Source organism: Hoplias malabaricus, chromosome 4 (genome assembly GCF_029633855.1).
Source record: "Hoplias malabaricus isolate fHopMal1 chromosome 4, fHopMal1.hap1, whole genome shotgun sequence".
NCBI lineage: Eukaryota > Metazoa > Chordata > Actinopteri > Characiformes > Erythrinidae > Hoplias > Hoplias malabaricus.
The window spans coordinates 64,019,785-64,034,424 of record NC_089803.1 but is presented as its reverse complement, the minus strand read 5'-3'; the positions used below and the strand labels follow the sequence as shown (position 1 = coordinate 64,034,424).

The 14,640-nt window shown below is 41.8% G+C and overlaps 1 protein-coding gene across 1 annotated transcript in view; it reads left to right on the top strand.

Annotated features, from left to right (window-relative positions):
• The window catches only part of nav3 (neuron navigator 3), a 79,134-nt gene that overhangs the window by 27,930 nt on the left and 36,564 nt on the right, over positions 1-14,640 (top strand). The window contains 2 exon segments of the mRNA XM_066668879.1: positions 5,254-5,673; positions 6,143-6,256. Of these exon segments, the coding sequence (XP_066524976.1) occupies positions 5,254-5,673; positions 6,143-6,256 (534 nt within the window).

Here is a 14,640-nt window from a genome sequence, read left to right as displayed (position 1 = left end):
CTTCAGTCATGACCTGTCGGCTCTGGGAATCGAACCAGCAAACTTCCAGTTACAACCCTGGTTCCCTAACCACCAGGTCACGGTTGCCCTGCAAACGTCAGTCTATGAAGTCTTCGAATGTTTAATTTGCTTTTCGAATGAACTCCTATGATAAGTAGTTCCCTATGTCCCTTACAATACTTTACAAATTAATATTAAACAAATAAATAACTAGTTGTTATTTATGTTTATGGTTTATTATTGTGGTCTGGGTTTATGTGAACTGTGACACCATTGACAGCCGTTGGTTTGTTTGGATCAGCCAGTATTTGTGATTAGGAAAATGGGGAGTCTGTGAGCCGTGAAAGAAGATGAAATGGTGTCCCAAACTGGAGTCGCTTGGTCCCTAATGAAAGTGGCTTCGTTCCAAATAGACGTGGCTTGATCTTTCAGCAAAGTGACTTGGCCAGGTTAAAGCAGTGTGGTCTACAATTGTATATGGCTTGATCTTTTATTTGGAACATGCATCATATGGTCCTCAGTCTGAAGGGCTGAATGTTAAATCGCTGAGGTCTGGTTCTAAACAGAAGTGGCTTGATCCTGAATTAAAGCAGGGTTGATAATCGTACTGGGGTCTAGGTCTAAGATGAGGCTCTTAGAGTTGAAAGTATTACGGCTAATTTGTATTTATAATAATTAGTTTCTTACGTGTGTATGTCTTAAGCACATTTCTGTTAAATTTAGGATAAAAAAAATGACATAGAAATTAATGACAGTTGGGCTTTATTGTCACCATGTGCTGTGCCAGGTTTAAAGATTTTGAAGCTAAGGCTCAGTCTGGAGCTCGGGAACAACATCACAACCACGGCTGAGTCTTCGCCAGATAATACTAAAGCTCAGATTAGCTTAGCCAAGTGGTCTGTAGGTGGGGAAAGGCACTAAAGCTTGGGTGCAGTCAGTGAAATAAGCCAGAAGTCTCTACGCTTTTACATGGACGCTAAAAGAATCCCATTATTGGCTCAATTCTCCTCCTCTTTCTTCATCTCTCTCTCAATGGAAGAGTCATTTCAGAAGAAAATGGCTCAGAGGTGTTATGACATGACAGATGGTGCGCTCTCTCTCTCTGTCTCTCTCTCTCTCTCGCTCTCTCTCTTTTCTCTCTACCTCTACCCCATTCTCTCTGTCCCTCATTCCTCACTCTACCCTCTTCTCTCTCTCTCTCTCTCTCTCTTTCCCTCTGTGGTGAAATCAATGGCCATTCTTGGTATTCCACCCCATTGATTCCCATGATGCCTTAGGTCTGAGGCTGCCCTCACAAACATTTCAGTTAATAAAGAGCCCATTCATGCACTTGTGGCCGCAAGGTTAACGTACAGCAGCTTATAAATAAAGCATTGTAGAATTAATACAAATATGAATTAGTAAATCGTTTCTCCTGCATTAAAGAGCCCATTCACCCACTTTAGACAAACTGCTTCATCAGATTTAATCTGGTGAAAAATTCATACTGGAATCAGAAACGAAGACTAGTTAACACAGAGTTAGACGCAATTTAACACTGCTGTACACTCTCTCTCTCTCTCACACACACACACACACACAAATGGTAGAATCGCCATAGAGAAATCTGAAATGAAATGGTGCAGCTGCACATGAGCTTAAAGTTATCATGCCCAGTGCCAGGAGTCCAGCAGAAACTGGGAGCTATGTGAGTCGGTAAGTGTTGGGATTCAGAGCTAATCATCCAGCCCGAGAATCTGACCTCACTAATGTTTACGTCACTGAATGCCATCAGATTCCCAACTGCAGTGTTCCACCATCTTGTGTAAAGCCTGTCTACAGGATTAATGATCTTTACTGCAGCAAAGAGGAGCAAACTCTCCATTAATACCCTTCATTTCAGCCGTATTGATTCATTTCCTTTGGAAACATGGAGTGTGAGATATTCCCAGGTTTTTTCCACTGTCTGCTGTAATTGAAGTGTGAGGAAATTGAGTGACAGCTTCCCTGCGGATGAAGGAGCTGGATGTGAGCCCATATTTGTGTTTATTTTTGATGGAGGTCAGAGAGGTGATGCGTATTGACTGACAGCAAAGAAAAGAAAATCCCCGGTGTGTGAGAGTGTGTGATCTTCAAGGACAAACTACAGTTTAATAAAGTAAAACACTGATATTCTGATGTATTCTAATAAAGTTCTGTAATGTTTACCCTTTTATGACCTTAAATGAATGTGCTTAGATGCTAGAGTAAGAGCTGTGGGGTATGATTTCTTCGCTGCACTAACAGACTCTACCCTCTGGAAAGGCTTTACACAGGTACTGGACGATCACTGTGGGGACTTGATTGCATTCACTCACTTAAACATCGGTGTGGTCAGATTCTGATGAATTCACACATTATAGGAGAAGTCTTCTGCTCATTTTTTGAAACATGCTTTGTTCTCAGTTAATGGTTTAATTCTGAGGTTGTTGGTCCAGTTCCCCCCTCAGGTCCCTGTCTGTGTGTTCTCTCTGTGTCTGTGTGGGTTTCTTCCAGCTGCTCTGGTTTCTCCCCACTCTCCAAAAACACATCGGTGTGTGGATGCTCTCAGTGAAACTGTCCATAGGTGTGACTGACTGCATGAGTGTGTGATAGACTGGCGCCCCCTATCCAGGGTGCATTCCTACCTTGTGCTCAGTGCTTCCAGGTAGACTCGGGACCCAATGCGCCACTGTTGAGGATGAAGCAGCTGCAGTATGTATAAATGTTTAGAAATGTAAATGAGCTGGTTTTAATTGTAGTTTAAACAGGAAGCCGCTATGAGGTCTGTTGTGCTGCTGTTGTTTTTCAGTCAGAGATTAGTTTAGACCCAGAGGCTCTTCCTTAGGTTGGTTGGTTTGCTTATTGTTTGCTTACAGCTTGCTGTAGGTCTCATGAATTATTCAGTATTTGACAAGTGATTTTAGCTCCAACAATTGGCATCTCATCAGATGTCATCTGCTGTGTGTGTGTGTGTGTGTGTGTACTCTTTTACCCCAAATATATGCAGCTTATAGAAGAAAAACAGTAAAAGTGAAGGTTAGGACAGTTAGGTTTCTCTCTCTCTCTCTCTCTCTCTCTCTCTCTCTCTCTCTCACTGACTCAGTTTTAGTATGCTTTTATTTGTAGGTGTTATGAAGAAATAATATTTAATTTCATTACTTGTTAATTACTGTTTTAATATTAATGTATTTCATTTTTTGTTAGCTCTATTGTTAAGCAGAAATTAGGTTATTATTAACTACTTTTGAGATCATATTTATTGTGGAGTTTCTACTGAGCCATTATTAGGATAGATTTAAGTTAATACTGACATTTAATATTTTATTAATTTATTTATTATGGGCTGCAGCACGGTGGTGCAGCAGGTAGTGTCGCAGTCACACAGCTCCAGGGACCTGTGAGGAGTTGGTGTGTTCTCCCTGTGTCCGCATGGGTTTCCTCCGGGTGCTCCGGTTTCCTACCCCGGTCCAAAAACACACATTGGTAGGTGGATTGGTGACTCAAAAATGTGTCCGTAGGTGTGAGTGTGTGAGTGTGTGTGTGTGTGTGTGTTGCCCTGTGAAGGACTGGCGCCCCCTCCAGGGTGTATCCCGCCTTGCACCCAATGATTCCAGGTAGGCTCTGGACCCACCGCGACTCTGAACTGGATAAGCGCTTACAGATAATGAATGAATGACTGATGTATTATAGTCAAACTACTGACATATTTAAGGCAACTAATGAGTTAATATTATTTAATTTTTTTTTTATTATTGAGTCATTTCTGAATAGTTATTATCAGAGTATTATTAATGCATAAATGTTGACTAATTAAGGTCAATAGGTGAACAAAGCATGTGCAGGGGAAAGCGTTAATGGAGCGAGGGATGAAGGAAGATGAGTGTTGTACAGGGATTCTCTCAGAGGATGGAGCATGTTGCTAAGAGACGAGATGACAGGAAGTTGAAGTGTCAGACATGGACAGAGGAAGAAGGAGGAAGAGGAGGATGTAGAGTGAAAGAGCAGTTTAAAATGATCACAGCTGTGGTCAGATGACCAGGATCATAAATAACCAAATAAATAAATGGATATTTCACACACACACAAACACACACACACACACACACACAAAACCTGATTTCTGTTTCTGCTGAGTCATAACCAGAATAGACCTGTATTTATTAGAGCAGAATTCATTAGAATTCAAGAGAATACAGAATAATCATCACAAAATATAATGTATTGTTAAACATTACAATAAAACACAATGCAGTGGAATACAATACAGTACGATACATTAAATTATAATGCAATACAATACAGTAGAACAGCATAGAACAGATTAGAATACAATAGATTTAAACAATACCTTACTGTCCACACAATATTCATATTTACAGGTTAATGCAAAATAAAATGTTTAGATATTTAATAAATGACAATTAACACCAATATTTAAAGAAAATAGAAATAGGGGAAATATCAGCTTCTTCATGCCTCCACACACCTTTCACACTGTGTTTGATTCCTGTGTTGTTACTGAATGTGGTGTTTGTGTGTGTGTGTGTGTGTGTGTGTGTGTGTGTGTGTGATGGTGAGGACACTGATACAATGAGACTGTTACCATGACAACAGTTCATTCGTGGGATGGCAGCAGTCTGACCCCCACTGTGTCTCTTCTAACACCCCCCCCCCCCAACTCTCTGTCTCTCTCTCTCTCTCTCTCTCTTTCTCTCTCTCTCTTTCTTCTGAAGTGAAGGGTGTTAATCTGAAGTTTGTTCCTCTTTGCTGCAGTAACAGCCTGGCTTTTCACTAGATATTGGAACATTGCTGTGATGATTTGATGGCAGCCTCGAGCTGTATAAAATATGGTTGACTTCGTCTTCCTGGTGAAGGTTACGTCCTGCTGCTTTAAAGTCAGTGCAGCATTAGAGAGCAACTCTGGAGAGAAGTTTCCAAAGTTTCTGAAGTTTCTGTGAGATGAGCTGAGCTAAACTGAGCTGCTGCAGTGACTCAGCATCTGGGGGAGTTCAGTATCGATTGGACTGCTCAAAATCTGTCCCCAAGCTCGTCTAATATCTCTCTCTCTCTCTCTCTCTCTCTCTCTCTCTCTCTCTCTCGCTCTCTCTTTTTTTTCGTCTATTGCTCACTTTCTTTTGTTTTCTGTTTGTCTTCCTTTCCTCCATTTTACCTTCCTGTCTTTCCCTTTTCAATGGTTTCACCTTTTTTCTCTTATTCTCACCTCTCTCTATCTTTCTCTCCACACATGTCCAGCACTCTGGAGACGACCTTTGACACCACGGTAACCACAGAGGTAAATGGGCGTGGACTGACGGCCCTCTCCAGTCGCTCTTCCCCCATGGCCTGGAGGCTCGGCCAATCCCAGAGCCCTCGGCTACAGGCTGGCGATGCCCCCTCGGCTCCCGGCTATGGCCAGTCCCCTAGGTGTGCTTCTGGCTCTGGTGCACCTGGTCGCTATGGAGACACCGCAGCTGCAGCTGGTCGGTATGGCGACTCCTCGCGGTTTGTTTACTCGGCGCCGTTGAGGAGGCCGGGGCCTCCAGGAAGCCGAGGGACAGAGCCTGGGGAGAAGGGCGTGTCCTCCGAGGCAGGGCCCGAGGGAGACGTGGGCGGGTACATGAGCGACGGAGACATCCTGGCTAAGAATGTACGAGCTGATGACGTCACTAGTGGGTAAGATGCTTTTATAAATAGTAATAACTATTAGAAATTGTTTCATTATTTAGTGAACTTTAATGAACATAAAAATGGAATGTATTTCATTTTATATTTGTAAACAAAACATAATATTATTATACCAATAGCAGCCATTATGATATTCTTGGTATTATATCATGCCTTTCTTAATTTATTGTATTACTAATATTAAAATAATAATATTTTTTAATTATTATTAATTTAAATAATAATAAAATCCATTAGATTCTTGATCATTAAAATGAAGTAATATCCTGATAGTGCTTTGTCACTGAGGGTAGTGACTGATGTTGTATCCGTGGATACACTCTCGTGTTTCCATGGAAACCAGTATGTATGTGTGTGATGAGACAGGCAGGGATATGATGATTGATGAAGAGAGATAGTAGAGTCTCTCATTAGTGTGTGTGTGTGTGTGTGTGTGTGTGTGTGTGTGTGTGTGTAGGTATCTGACAGATGGAGGTATTCACCTGTATTCTCGGAGTGTGAATCGCCCAGAACTGCCATCCACTCGAGACGTCATTCACAGAGGAGTCCGAGAACAGGGGGATGCAGACAGGTAACAGACACACACTCATGGCTAAAGGTATTTGGACACCTGCACAACCACTGTTTCTTCTAAAAAGACAGGTGTTAACCACCAATATTCCTACTTAATGTTCCCTGCAGTACCAGTGCCTACTCTTCTGTTAAGGCTTTACACTAGATTCCAATGAGAGTTTAATGGCCACATAAACTTTTCTAAAGTCGTGTACTGATGTAAGCACATTGCTTAAGGATTTGAGGGCATTCAGCCGCTTAGACATTAGTGAGCTCAGGTACTGGCGCTGGATGATTCGTTCTGGATCACAAACACCACTCCAGGTTGTCCCAGAGGTATTGCATGGAGCTCCTTCACTCCTGAGGACACAGTTCCACAGTTCTACACTTCAGTCCTGGAGGGCTATAAACAACTGTAGGCCTTTCTTGCCGTTGAGGAAGGTGCTAGGTAATCAGAGGGGCATTCATTAGCTACGTTACCCTCCAAGCTCAAATGTTAACACTAAAAAAGTAAACGTCAGCCACTGGACTCATCTCTGCTCACCACATTTGAGCTGAACAATGAAACATTGTTTTGAATTTTGATTCCAAACTATCATTTTAAGTGTTTCTGTGCTAACTTTGGGGCTTTTATTATGAAATGAATCTGGAAGGCCAGTCAGCAAAGTAATAAAAGCCATCCCTACCCCTGTCAAAGCAATCGTTACGGTAAGAGACTTACATTCATCTTAATTTTACTAATGTTCTGCCTCAAAAAAGCTCAATAAAACTTAACTGAATCCCCCCTGACTCACACCCACTGGGTTAAACATTATTTCACACCTGAACCCACACAGATCCTCCATTCGGATGCTTTCTGCATCAAGGAAAACTGTCAAACTTCGTTAGTAAACTGATAATTAGTCGTAATAAAGCTTCTGGTGTAGTGCAGTGAGGTTATTAGAAGTGTGATAAAAACATCTATTTATCAATGTTTATATTAAATAGACAGGTGCGGCTTTAATGTAATAGCAGTTAGTGTTCTCCTCCGAGCGTGTTGAAGTCTGGAGAGCTTGGTAGCTGTGGACTAAAATAAAGGGTATATTTGTTTGAGTGCGGGTTTATTTTTGTAGTTTCCCGTTTATAATAGGAATATCCTGCTCCTATCTGTCTGTCAGTGATGAGATCCTTCAGTCCACTCATTCTCCTCACAGTCCAAAGAGTTTGGACAGATTAAATGAGGAAAGAGAGGAGAGATGGATGGGGAATGACAGTAACAGATGAAAGTGAGTCCTGCCAGACACATCAAAGACAAACTGTTGGAAGAACGAAAGCTTGGTGAAAAGAACAGAAGATATTTCTCGTCCCTCTCAGTGAATAACGACTCGTTTGAAAATAGTGAAGTTTCACAGCGTTCGCCGTTTATCAGAACAGCAATTACACCACCTGGTCACTTTATTGGAAACACCTACTCTGTATGTCTCTCCACCTCTCTCTCTCTCTTTCTCTCTCACTCCATCTTTTTTTTGTCTCTCTTTTTTGTGCCTCAGCCTTTTTCATATTGTCCTCTATTTTCCTGACGTTTGTCTTTCATTCTTAATTGCTTTTTATTTCAGGTGCCTTTTTCTTCTGTCTGTCTGTCTGTCTCTCTCTCTCTCTCTCTCTCTCTCTCTCTCTCTCTCTACCTTGCTCACTCCTCTCTCTCTAATACAGAAGATAATTATGTTGTTTTCTTGTCATTTATAGTTTTGTGAGAATAAAGGGAGTGTCGAAGGGTCCACAGGGACTCGTTACAGCATTTCTTACACACACACACACACACACACACACACACACACACACACACACACATACACACACATACACACACACACACACACACACACACACATACACACACACACCCACACACCCACAAACACACATACACACACACGCACACACATATACACACACACATACACACACACCCACAAACACACATACACACACACACACACACACACACACACACACAAAAACACACAAACACACATACACACATACACACACACACACACACACATACACACAAATCAACCATAACATTAAAGCCACCATTTTGTTTCTGAGCTCTGAAATGTTACATTTTCTGCCCCACTGACCCGACAGGAGCATTCTGTCGTTCTACAGTTTACAGACAGAAGTCCGGCCTTCACAGGACCACCACAGAGCAGATATAATTTGAGTTGTGGTGCAGTGACACTGATGTGCTGGTGGTGTGTCAGTGTGTGTCCTGCTGGTAAGAGTGGATCAGACACAGCGTTTGCTGCTGGAGTTTTTAAAGTCCTCAGTATCACTGCTGAACTGAGAATAGTCCACCACCCAAAAATATCCAGCTGACAGCATCCAGTGTCCACTGTTGAAGAAACAGAAGGTGAAGAACACAACCCGGTTTCCAACATTCGAGCTATATGTGTGTACAGGGCACAATACGTAATACCTGCTCTGTGGTGGTCCTGTGGGCGTCCTGACCACTGAAGGACACTGTGAAAATGGCTAACAAGTGACTACGGACAAATACTGACAAAGTGCTCCTGTTTGGTCAGTGGAGCTGAGAGAATGCCTCAGAGTGGAGGCGGCTTTCATTTGGAACTGGGGTCTGTGAGTGATGGAGCTCCATCCCGTTCCTTGGGGATGAGTCGGAGTAGTGTCTGTGATCCACAGCTAATCTTCCAACACAACAAAGTGTGTGTGTGTGTATGTGTGTGTGTGCACATGGGCACCATCTGTGTGCAACACCTCAAAGGGTCAGACTGCTGAGAACTGGGCACTTAAACAAAGCCTCTTTTGGCCTCTCTCTCTCTCTCTCTCTCTCTCTCTCTCTGCGCGAGATGTAATTTATTAATGTCTCTTGGCCCCTCAGAGTCATCCTCGCTGAGGTTGATGTATGTTTAATGATAGAAGTATTTATAGATAAAGACTACCCGCAGACGGCTTGTTTTATTGTTCAGAGTTCTGTATCAATATTCAGCCAATAAGAAATCAGATATGTCATTAAAAATCTATTTGACATCATTTACAGCTGCTGCATAATGCATACCAGATCAGGAGAGAGAGAGAGAGAGAGAGAGAGAGAGAGAGAGAGAGAGAGAGAGAGAGAGAGAGAGAGAGAGTTAGAGAGAGTTGACTGCTCTTTCCTGTATTGTGGAGAGATTTCCTGGCTTTGTTTGGCTGCTGTTATGTAACACTCACTGTTTTTAAGGATGTAGCCTAATTTCAGAACCAGAACAACAGGAATGGACCATTTACTGTATGCAGACACACCATTCTCAACGGCACCAGTCCACCAGAGGGGTACAGAGCCCTGTTTTCCCTGACAGACCTCAGTCCTTTACCTACGATTGGTGTTTGTGATCCACATCAAATCATCACAGCATCAGGACCAGACCTCACTAAAGCTACACCTTTCTCTTCTAAAGAGACACTGGACAAACAGACTGTCCAGAAATTGTTTCTCTTAGTTTAAAGTTGCAGTAAAGCAGCAGTAATGAAGCTGATGTAACACTCATCCCACACACAGGGTATTTTCAGATTGTGGTGAGAAAAGCATATCTCCCTCCTCCTTTTCCTTCTCCTTCTGGTGGTATTTATAAATATATAAGTGAACTTTCTCACAGTTCTGTGACTAAGACCTGGCTCCAGCTCCTGGGGGACTTCAGTGTTGTTATCGCCTCAGGGACAAATATAGTTTGAATCTTCGTGAGTGTGATTAAGAAGTGGGGGTTACTCTCTGTAAAATTGCTTCATTATTTTGATTATTTTGATCAACTCTCGATTCTTTTTGAGCTGCTCCTAACACAACGCAACTGGAAAACTCAACACATTTGGAGGAGAATGCTAAGATCTGTCCCAACCTGATATCATGGCTGAAACGTACCTATGCTACTAAAAGACCACACCAGCTAAAACGTACATTTAACTTGATATGCGCCCCCTAGCCTATATATATATCTATAGTCATTCATTCATTATCAGTAACCGCTTACCCAATTCAGGGTCGCGGTGGGTCCAGAGCCTAGCTGGAATCATTGTGCGCAACTCCTCACAGACAGTCACCCGCAGCGGGAATCGAACCCACAACCTCCAGGTCCCTGGAGCTGTGTGACTGCGACACTATCTGCTGCACCACCGTGCCGCCCTACACATTTTTCCACTAAAAAAAAGTTAAATAATCTTCTACTTGAATGCTTTGGTTCAGCAAGCAGCCTTAGAGGCTAGGGGGCGCATATCAAGTTAAACATAGTTAATGTACGTTTTAGCTGGTGTGGTCTTTTAGTAGCATAGGTACGTTTCAGCCATGATATCAGGTTGATCTGTCCAGCTCTGTTCTGCCACCGAACAGATGCTCACACTGGCTAGCATTGTGCTTGTGATGAAGCGGGATGGAGGGCTGTTCCACCCTCCCACTGAGAGCACATCTGACTGTGCCTTCTTGGGCAGCCTCATCCTCCTAATGACTCCTAATCAAATGATATTTCAGCAATCTCAAAGACACACCGGCAACATTTGAGATCATTCATATCTTTAGTTATCATTTTTTTACAACGCAATGATGAAACAGGAACTGGTTTGATACTGAATTTGTGACTGAACACCAGCCGAGTGTTGAGTCTCTGCACTGCAACAAATAAACCCTGACACACTCTATATACATCGGAGACAGAGAGGGAGAGAGTGTGTTCAAGATGGAGATTGAGAGAACAGAGAGGGAGAAGGACAGAGAGAGGGTGGAGAAGGATAGGGGAAGGGATGGAGAGTGAGAGAACAGAGAGGGAGAAGGACAGAGAGAGGGTGGAGAAGGATAGAGGAAGGGATGGAGATTGAGAGAACAGAGAGGGAGAAGGACAGAGAGAGGGTGGAGAAGGATAGAGGAAGGGATGGAGAGTGAGAGAACAGAGAGGGAGAAGGACAGAGAGAGGGTGGAGAAGGATAGGGGAAGGGATGGAGAGTGAGAGAACAGAGAGGGAGAAGGACAGAGAGAGAGTGGAGAAGGATAGACGGAGGGATGGAGAGTGAGAGGAAGAAGTAAAGAAAGAGAGGGAGAAAGTTCTTGCCATTTATTTTCCTCTAGAAGGTCACCGCTCTTTCAGTTTTAGACAGATTCTCTCCAAGGACACGTGGGGTCCATTCTTCAGTGCTGACGCTTCATTTAAAATCACGACTCTCGGTTTGTCGCTGGGGCTAAACGTGATAGAAAATGACAAGCTGAAATATGCATTTAACTTTGCGTTATATTCATTTTCACTATATTCATTTTCAAACATGTGTGGACACCTACTCAGTCATCACAGGTATTAACAGGAGCTTGTTCCACGTGTGCAACTGCATACTCTTCTGGGAAAGCTTTACACTAGATATTGTGAAATTACTGTGAGGATTTGATGGTGTTCAACCTCATAAACATTAGTGAGAACACGTATCAAGGGTATTGGTTCAAGCTCTTGTCACTGTTCCACTGTTCCACACTCCAACGTGGAGGGGCTTTTACCCCTGTGGCAGACTCTTGGCTCCGGAGCGTACCGTATGATTTCACGTTTTCTAAAAGTGAATAAAGACATGAAATCCTATGTGTAACTGTGCCTTTTCCAGTTCTGAATAGGGGCCCTTTAAAACATCAATGTAGTCGAGAAGCACTTTGCATTAAGAATGTATAAGTTTATCTAAATATACTTCCCTGTGCTTCCTGACTCTGACTGGACTCTGATTGGACGTTGCCGTCTCCAGCTGCGCCCTGATTAGTCGAGGTGTTATGTGACGAGCTCTAGGGAGGTCAGTGGGTGTAAAGGGCTGGATGGATGGACAGATGAGAGAAAGAATGAAGGAATAAGAGCAAAAGGAGGGGGAGGAGTGTTCTCCAGCTCTCGGTCTCCTTTATCTCTGTCTCAGAGCGGTTTTGCAGGTGGGCTGCACTTGTCTTTTTTCAGTCCTTTCTTTCTTTCTTTCTTTCTTTCTTTCTTTCTTTCTTTTCTCCTTTGAAGCCAATACAAAACAATAGGAACCAGTAGAAAACTATAGATAAAAGGCATCAGGGAATCTCAGGTGAGTCTGACTCCACCCTTAAATCTATTGTTTATTAACGCTCCTCAGGTGTTTTTTGTTTTTACTTCTAAAAGGCATTTTTACTATAAAAAAACTCTTGGCCTAGAACATATTTCCAGCTGAAATATCGCTTGTGTTCATAAGTGAATTCTGAGAATTGTGAGAGTTATGATTTGTATGGATTATTTTAGACTGGATTATGCTGTGGACAGATTGAAGTGGCAGCTAATTAGCGCCTGTTTGTGTTGGTGTCAGTGCTGACAAAGAACACGTTCTAATCCTCTGCTACATGCCAGGAGTTTCTTCTTTCTCTGGAAAAAATGTACATGACAAATATTTAACCCTGTAAAGACTACACAGACACTGTTCTGCACTCCCTCTGAAATGAAGGGCATTCATCAGGAGTGTGTTCCTCTTCACGGCTCTCTCTCTCCTCTTCTGTAAAAGGCTTTGAACTAAATTTTTGGAACACTGCTGTTTAGATTTGATAGCATACAGCCACATAAACCTTACTGAGGTTAGGTAATAATATTGGATGATTAATTCTGGAACACAATCAGCACTATTCATTCATTCATTTTCTGTTACTGCTTCGTCCTGAGGTAGTGTATGGAGCTCCATCACATTCGAGAACAGGTCCACTTTTCTACAGCCCTGTGCTTTACGCCTTTAACTTTACATAAATAATATATGATTAAAACATCCAGGGCAATGTTGCTTTGAAATTGCAGTGCAATAAAGGGTTTTGAAAATATAGATGATGATCTCCATGTGTTGGAATATGATAATTTATGGAGTGGTGTTTTTACTGCTATCCTACTGTACATAGCCACATCACAATGCGGATAATATTTCATCTCCGTTTTTTGTTGTTTGTTGGTGAAAGATTGTGTATTCTGGAGAATATTGATGTTTGTTGCAAATGATGGTGTATTTTGGAGTTTTTTTGTTGTTTTTTGGAGAATGGCGGTGTATTTTGGAGAATAATGGTGTATTTTGGAGAATATTGGTGTTTGTTTTTGTCGGAGAATGATGGTGTTTATTGGAATATTAAATTCATTTTTTTATTTTAATTTAAAGAGTGGTTTTTACAAATGCTTTACAAACAGCGTTTTTGGGAAGTGGAGGAGTGGTACTCTTTTAGTTGGGGAGTTATTGTGTGTGGTAGAATATTTTTTGGAAAAAATGGTGTTTGTTGGAGGGGGTGATGGTTTGTTTGTTTGTTGGAGAATAATGGTGTTTTGTAAAGTATTTATTGGAGAATGATTGTATTTAGTATTTGTTGGAGATCAGCTGTGTTTGTTGGAGAATGGTGGTGTTTGGTGTAAATGTATTTGGAGGACAGAGATGATATTTGAAGGTGGTGTTTGGAGATTGAAGGTGTTTATTAGTACAGACAGCATATCATTGTTATGATGACAACACCAGCGCTCTATAAATAATATGTTGCTAGAATGGGAATCAGTTTCTGTAAACTCTTATAATGCAGAAGTGGAGCTGTTGCTTTGGGATGTTTTGGAGCAGAATTGTGTCATAGTTTCCTCCAAAATATTGATGTGTCCCAATAGTTATTTCAGCATCACATTACTGATGTTTTTAGACGTTCAGAACTCTAACATTCTCATCACTGTAACTAGCGGATGTCACTATTTCTGTTATTTCTGCGGTTCTGTTCCCACTGCTGAATATTGCATGAGAGCATTAGAGCACGGCTCACAGGAGATGAGATTAAAATAAAAAAACAAATTTGAACGCAGCAAAAGTCAAGTGCATAAGGAGCTCTTCCTCACGCTTTGGGAAATAGCGCTTCTTTCTGAATAAACACAAAAATAATGTGAGCAACATTCACTAAGTTTAAATGAAAATAACACATGAAACACATGAGCAGGTGGGCAGGAATATTTGGTCACAGTGTATAGTACAGACCTGGAGTTTTCATATATTGAGAGAGAGAGAGAGAGAGAGATTCTCAGGGACCTGGTATCTGACAGACACATCACTCTCCAAGACACAGTGATGGAGAAATTTCCCTGAACACATCTCAGCCTTCAGACTAAAAAAACACTGCATTTATTATTCATACACTCTAAGGACCGTTAATGACATCCAGCTTCTTTATACCCAATGGTGTTACAGAAATAATATTTGTTGCATTGTTGGAGAACAATGGTATTTGCTGAGGAATAATGATGATGTGTTTGTTGGTGTTTGTTGGAGAATGATGATGTGTTTGTTGGAGAATGATGATAGTGTTTGTTGGTGTTTGTTGAAGAATGGTGATGGTGTTTGTTGGAGAATGATGTGTTTGTTGGAATATGGTGCTTTTTGGAGACTGTTTGTTGG